This window comes from Eurypyga helias, unplaced genomic scaffold (assembly GCF_000690775.1).
Source record: "Eurypyga helias isolate BGI_N326 unplaced genomic scaffold, ASM69077v1 scaffold8565, whole genome shotgun sequence".
Taxonomy (NCBI): domain Eukaryota; kingdom Metazoa; phylum Chordata; class Aves; order Eurypygiformes; family Eurypygidae; genus Eurypyga; species Eurypyga helias.
The window spans coordinates 1,233-8,966 of NW_010252006.1; the positions used below are offsets into that span (position 1 = coordinate 1,233).

General features: G+C 43.7%; 1 protein-coding gene and 1 pseudogene across 1 annotated transcript in view; both read left to right on the forward strand.

Moving 5' to 3' along the window:
• LOC104510062 overlaps positions 1-492 on the forward strand; it is an 819-nt pseudogene extending 327 nt beyond the window's left edge.
• Positions 493-5,876: 5,384 nt separating this feature from the next.
• Positions 5,877-7,734, forward strand: part of LOC104510063 (histamine H3 receptor-like) — a 5,248-nt gene continuing 3,390 nt past the window's right edge. The window contains 1 exon segment of the mRNA XM_010152200.1: positions 5,877-6,147. Within this exon segment, the coding sequence (XP_010150502.1) occupies positions 5,901-6,147 (247 nt within the window). The 5' untranslated portion in view covers positions 5,877-5,900.

The window sequence follows — 7,734 nt, forward strand, 5'->3', positions numbered from 1 at the left end:
CGGAGAGGCGGCAGCCTGTCCTGGAGATTTTGCTTCTTGCCAAGGCCAGGATCATCTTCACCTCCGTCAGAAGCAGAGGACAGTGTTTCATCAACGAGGTCATGGAGACCAGCAGTGATGGCTGACTGTCCATCTCCAACCCAAACCAGTACCAGAGCCCTCAAAAAGGACTTTTCTGTTTCTTTCCGTTCAACGACCAGGTCAAAGCTGCAGCGGGACAAGAAAATAGCCAAGTCACTTGCCATAATTGTGTGTGCCTTTGCCATTTGCTGGGCCCCTTACACTTTACTAATGATTATTCGTGGGGCCTGCCAAGGAAAGTGCATCCATAACTCCTTGTATGAAATCACTTTTTGGCTTTTGTGGATCAATTCCTCTTTGAATCCATTTCTCTACCCTCTCTGTCATATGAGGTTTCGAATGGCTTTCTTTAAACTGTTATGTCCCAAAAGGTTTGCAACACTGAGGTCACGTAACACACCACCTTTATAGAGAGTTAAAATAATTGACTTACAGGTAAGAGGTTCCTCTCTTATTTAGTGCCATTTTTTTCATATGTATCTTCAACAGAAATAGAGAAAAACCGTCTTTTTAGTAATGGCATGACTTACGAGTGCAGCAGAGGCAGGTATTTGCCCTGATTTTGCTAGTTTTCAGGATTTTGATTTTAGTTTTGCTGGTGTGTTGACAAGTTAAACACCATCTAGTGCAATTAAAAGAAAACAAGTTTTGCTGGATCTCCTTCTTGGTTTGTGGGTTTGAGGTTTGGTTTTGGGTTTTGTGTTGTTTTTTTTTTCCTTTCATAGTACCAGCTCTGTATAAAAGACCTCTGCTGTAGTTATTTCCACAGAGGTTCATTGGAGGGAGATACCTGTTTATGTATGTGTTGAATTAAAATTTGTTTGTGAACCTGAAGCTATCAGTGGAGAAGCAGCTCTGCTGCAGTGTATAAATATTTACAGGAGCAATATAACTTGATGTTAAAAACTATCATGATGGCAAGTGCTCTGTAGTCATTATAATCCCCACAGGGAGCAATATGCAAGTGAATGGACTGTCTAAGCCAGCCTATCTGTCCTTTTCTAATTTTAATATAGTCCATACATGGTGTTGCTGGACACAGTATATGTAAATTAGTAATTCTGGATGATTTTTCAGAGAATGAAGGTCTCTGTAGTAATGGAGATTGGTTTTCAAAACTACCACAGGCGTTAAGTGGTCGTTACTCTTCTCACCAGTTCTGTCTTTTTCTCCTGACAGTGGCTGCCTCTTTGGTTATGCTTAAATGGTTTTTGATGACAGATTTGTGCACTGTTTGGTTCCCCGATAGATATGCCAGGCTTGGGCACGTGATCACGTTCCTGTTGAATCAGCAGAGCAAACAGTACAAAGTTCACGCTGGATTTATGATTTTGGTGGGCTGTGCGAGAACAGACAATACCCTCTCGGGTGTAAAGCTTTGCAAATGCAAAGATATTCCATCAAAACGTCTGGAGCAAATTCGAACTGACAGAGTGATTTTTATACCGGATCATTTCTTTGTGTCCTGTTACTGGGACATTATATAGCTTTTTCTCCACCACTGAACCACTATCAAACTGGACTTTTTTTCTTTCACACGGCAAGGGCCGGATTCACAGAGGTTTGTCTGAAAGCTGACACAGAGGTGTCTTAAGCAGCTGCGATAAACAATGTGGGTGAATATCTAGTGCTAAAAGGAGTGAGTGAAGGCAATGGAGCTTGACTATAACCATACCATGCACCAAATATTCTTGCCTCGTGTTGGCTGTTGCAGCTCACCCAGGAGGATTTCATGGATGGGTGAGAGTCACTGGTTACATTCTTTTGTTCTTTCCTTTTATATTATTTTTCTTTCCTCTTTGTAGATACATAGACATGTATAAAATACGGAAAGAGAAATCAGGTGGACAGAACGTGGAAAGTAATAGTCAATTTAAATATTATTTTTTGTCTAATTTGACATTGTCTGTAGAAGTGTTGGAAAAGCAGAGTACTCCTTTGTAAGCATGAGTCAAATGCATGTAAGCAGCTTCATCATAGCACAGGATTTGATGGCTTTGAGGAGATAAAATGCCATTCTGTTCAGAGGTCTGGAACTGAAGAGTCCTGGCCAGTTTTCATGCTGGTGGAAGATTGTCTTTCACCAGTCATTCCCATTATGCTTCCTTGCCTCACGTGGATACTGTTATGGATTGGGAGCCTGATTGCAGAGAGAGGTAGAGCTTCAGGAGGAGGTCATTCGTTCAGCACAGCTCACTGTCATGAGCTGAGGTGCTGGCATAGATTGTGTGGGGTTTGTTTTTCTGTGAGGCTTAAAATACCAAACACATATGCATTTAAAACATTGGTAGAGTAGCTGGTGTACTAAATGGACATCTTTTAAACAGAGAAACTGTAGGTAGGCCCAAAGTGGGAAAGCATTTGAGTCATCTGCTTTTCTATCCCTATGCTTTTTGTATAAAAATTCAGTTTGCATTTTTTGATTCAAGGATGTGTTTACTTCGGCAAAACGGCCTACAAAATTATGGACTAGGTACGCTGTATCCATATTTTGCAGTACTGAAAAACAAGAGTTTGTCAGGGAGCACAGTGTGCAGCAAATTTGAAACCACGTGGACTAGCGAAGCTACTGGAGATCAATTGTTTTAACGTTCTATATTACACACACGGTGTTCAAACTGTGAAGGATTTGTTGTGTTTTTCTAATTGTTGAAAATTCTGCTCAGTGCTCCCAGGCTCAGCCAAGCACTTAGTTGCTGTGCTCACAGCATTAAAGCTATCTTGGTCAATGTGGCATCTTCAGTCTTCACCTCTCCATCAGATATTTTGCAGGGATATTGTATGATATTGTGAGCTATTCAGCATTTGTTCTTGGGCATACCTTTCATGAGCTGACAGAAGAGGACTTTGCTTACCAAACTGACCTAAGCCAGGTCTCTCTATCCACTCATCCATTTCACCATTTCACGTCCTTGAATTTTATTCTGTCTTTGCAGATGTCCAGTAGCTCCTGTAAATACATGGTGACAGTAGGCATATGACTCTGAGGTTCAACTGAAACCACAACAGTGTTTTTCTAACTTGGCCCTCTCAAGTCTTAAAAAAATCCCCCAACAAATAAAACATACATGTTGAAAGAAACTGTGTTATCTTTGGCTTGTTTATTTCTGGGATGAGTATTTAACCCTAATGAGTCTCCTAATGTCTGTCTCCTTCATGTTAGGCTATGGTTTTCCTCCACAGGAAGGAAGGAATGTGAGACCACATAGACTTCTCTCTCAACCCCATTGAAGGACTATGATTAAAACATCAACATTTGATTTATTTTTCAAAAGCCCTTGACTACTCTCCCCTTGTTCACTAATCTAGTAATTTTATCAAAGAAGATAACCAGGTTTCACAGGCATGATTTACCTTGGTAAACCCATGCTGACTGTTCCCAGTCACCTTTTTCTCCCTCCAGTTCTCGGAAATGCCTTCCAAGAGGACTTGCTCCATTATTTTCCCATGGGCCAAAGGGAGGCTCACCTTTAGTGTTTGTGGCATCGTTTGAAGATGGTTGCAACACTTGCTTTTCTTCAGTTGTTGGGAACCTTCCTTCTTCTCCAAGACCTTTCAAAGAGGATAGAAAGTGGTCTTGCAGGGTTGGTAGCTGGTTCTCTCAGCAGCCTTGGGTGCAGCCTGTTGGGTCCCAAGGATTCTTATGGGTCAAGTCAAATAATTGCTGCCTTATTCTTACCTGCTCATGACAGGTCTCCTCCTTGAACTCATTCACTAAGCATGGAGGAGAGGGAGACCCAAATAGCCAAGAATGAAGCAAAGGAAGCATTGTGTACCTCAGCCTTTTCTGCCTCTGCTGTCACTAGGTCACTGGCCCCATTCAACAAAATGCCTACATTTTTCTCATTCAGCATTTTACTATTAATGGGGTGGCTGAAGTTCTTTATGTTGTCCTTGATGTCCTTTGCAAGCATCAACTCAGCGTGAGCTTTGGTTTTCCTAACGTCATGCTTATGTGGCCAGGCAACTTGCCTACGTTCCTCCTTTGTAACCTGTACCTGCTTCAAACTCCCCCACGCTGCCTTTTTGCAGTGTCGCTTCCTTGGGCTCCTGATGCGTCTACTTGCTTTCTTGAGAACTGGGCTGGGCTTTCCTCGTGTGTCGAGGCTGCTGTCCTTAAAGGCCTGAAGGTTCTCTGAGCTCCTTTGGACTTGAGAGCTGCTTCCCATGGGATCCTGCCTCCCACTTTCCTGAATAAACCGGTCTGTTCACCTGAAGTCCATGGTCTGTACGCTGCTAGTCTCCTTTCTCACGCCCTTTAGGATCTTGAACTCCATTAGCTTATGGTCACTGCAGCCCAGGCTGCCACTGACTGCACATCCCTAACCAGCCCCTCTTTACCAGTGGGCAGCTGATGTAGCTGTGTGTCACCTCCCTGTGCCTATTCGGTACTTGTATCGGAAAGTTCTCCCTTGACAACCTCCAGGAAACTTGACTGCTTGTACCTGCTGTGCTGCCCTTCCAGCATATGCCATGAACATTGAAGTCCCACACAAGAAATGGTCTGTGTTCCAGAAGCTTCCTTTATTTGCTTAAAGACTTCATCACTCGCCTCACCCTCGTTGGGGTGCCCTGCATCACACCCCTGCAACTATGTCACCCATGTCGCTGGCTTCATGACCAGCTGCTTTGTGACTGCGCTGGGAGCTCTGGTTCCTCCTGAGTGTTTCCCAGCCTGCATTTGTGCACATGGACCCAAGGCAGGTGCCTGTCTGCCATGCTGAAATCATTCCTGAGGTCTCTTCTGTTCCTGCTTCCAACTCTTTAAAATGTATTTCCCTTTGTTCCCTGAGACAAGATCAAAGCACTGCACCTCCCCTCCCCACATCCTGTCCGCCCTCTCCTTCCTTGTTCCTTGCCCTACGTCTTCTCGAGCCCCCAGCATCAGGGCTGCCGTCGGAAAAGCTGGTCGCAGGGTGTGCCAAGGTGCTACAGAGCCAGTGAGCTGCGGGCGTCAGCCACAGCCTGCCGGCTTCTGCGCACCCTTACCGAAACAGATGAGATTGTGAAGAAGGAGGGATACGCCTTCTCACGCCTGCAAAGGGCTAAGGGGTTGGCACTTTGTGGAGTGGGAGCTTACCTGGAATTACTTGGGAAGTGGAGGATTTGATGGGCCGTGCTTATAAGGACCTCCGAAGTCCTGGTGTTTGGTTTGCTGAGCCCAGGGCTAGGCTTGCTTCTGATTAAAATGAGTGGAAAAGATACTGGTGGTATTTCTGCTGCGTAGAGCTGAATTTTAAATGCTCTGTAACCAGCAGCATTAAGAAATACACACCTCTCTGTTCTTAACGGTAAAATTTAGTAAGTGGTATAGCAGCGAGCGCAACAATGTCGACATCTTACTGTCAAAGAAATGGCATTGAAATAATTTAAGTCCTGTTGATCACTGAGGAAGTGAAAATGAGATCTGTTTTTAGTTTCAGCAGAATTCAATCTGTAAAAATGCCTACACAATGCTAATATGCAAACTGCCTGACTAAGAAGAGCTGTTTTCAGACTAACTTTTCTGACCTCAGTAGATAAGGATCAGTGTTCAGGAGAGAAAGAGATAACTTATTTTAAAGTGTAGACATACTGCTGCTTATGAGGTATCTTTTTTATAGATTTTGTTTTCAGGCCAATAGGTGCATTCAGATCAAGGAACATCAGAGACTCCAGGCCTTGAAGTCTTGTGATCCTTTATTTTGGTATTGTTTGATTTTTTTTTTTTTGGATGTGCCAGTATTCAGTCCGTCCTGTTAATAGACTTGTCTTAACCTTTTGGATAACTCTGCCAGCTACGAATCTTTTCCCAGGCTGAACTGACCGGGATATGCAACATGCACAACGCCACTGCTGAAACTCTGCATACGGCTGGAACATGTAACGCAACTTTATCCACAGAGCCACCGGGCTCCCAGTTTTCACTGGGAGTGCTGGTGCTGCTGGCTTTCCTCATGGTGTTGCTAGCTCTGATCACCATCCTTGGAAATGTTCTGGTGATCCTTGCTTTCATCATGGACAGAAACCTGAGGCATCGGAGTAACTACTTCTTTCTCAATCTTGCTATTTCTGACTTTGCAGTGGGTAAGTCTCAGCCGTGGAGGCATGTACTACTTGTGTCCTAGGAATGTTTGGAGAAGCAAGGGGGCTGCTTCTGTGGGGTGGTTTCTTCTAAGAGAACTCTTCCTATCTGTGTGTCTAGGGGAAGGGTAAGGAGTGGTGGAAACTGCATTAGGTATTTTAGTAGCCTACTATGTCTCAAAATATTTTATAATGAGAAATGCGTTTTTTTGGTCATATAAATACTTTTAATGTCGCTTCAGGAAGAAGGAGCAACTATTGTATGTGAATACCAGTTGCAGGAAAGAGGTTGTTTGCTACAGTGTATGATTTGCTTTTGCTCCTCCCGCAAGATCAAACACTTCAGAACATCCTTATATTTGACAGTGTAACTGTTTTCTTATTCAGCTATCTGTGGTACATCCAGGTAAATTAATCACTCCTCTACGTAGTAGTAATGGCCCATGAGTGTACCCCACTACAACAAAACACTTTACCACTATGACTTTATACTGGCTCCAACTCAATGCAGGCTATGGATCAGATGGCTTGCGAGCAACAGCCTGCTGGCACCTCCCATCCGTTTTCCTTATTAGTCCCCTTTTCCCATAGTGTCATTGCAGAAGCCCAGGAGAGTTGGTTTCTGGAGGTGCCATGGATCCAGTCTTGGTGGGTGATGCCAGGCAAGGAGGTTTGGGGTGTGATGACGCCTTGTACAGCAGCTTTTTAGGCTTCAGACCAGGGAAACAGCCTGTGCAGCAGAGAAAGCCTGGCAAAACCATGGTCCCGGGGAAGACGTTCCAGAAAACATCTTGGCTTGAGGCTAGCAAGGAGGTATTTCTGCACACAAGGGCTTCAGGACAGACAGAGATCAGTACACACTGAATCATAAAGTGGGAAATAGCACTCATCAACCTACTCTACTTCTGGCAATACCGTCCCTCCTAACAGCGAAGCGGGAAATAGCACTCATCGACCTACTCCTGGCAATACCGTCCCTCCTAACAGCTGTTCCTTTGTCAGTGATGTGCAGTGAGGTGTATTAGTTCAGCTTTTAAGATTTTTCCTTAATTTATGACATTTATAACCTGAGGTGCTCAATGCTGGGGCAGAAACCAAACGATATGTGTGCTGGAGGCTTTCCTTTCCTGCTGCAGGCACTTTGCTAGAGTTGCTGTTTCACTGCTCAGGTCTTCTGCAAAAGTCTGTTTCTCCTCATATCTTAACGCTTTAGTCGAAAGATTTAAATATCTACCCTCTACATCAGTTCTTGTTTGTGTCTGGTGCCTCATGGGGTCTTAAATCTGCCAAGAGGAAATGATGGGTATTAGTATTGTGTTGGCCTATAGACTATGTAAATCTAGGACTTTGTCTCTGGGATCAGTCAGAAAATGCTTTATTTTCTGAAGCTGCTGTGGTATTGTTTTAATTTATTAGAAGTATGAAATCTCTCCCGGCATGTGAATCATGTCTTTTGCATCCTCTAGTTAGTAGAAGTGAGAATAGTCTCAAATATTTATGCTTAAAATCGTGTTCTTGCATCTGTATTGATATCTATAGCTAAAAGCTATCATTACTTTTTGACATGGTGCCAAACATTGATCCTGCTGA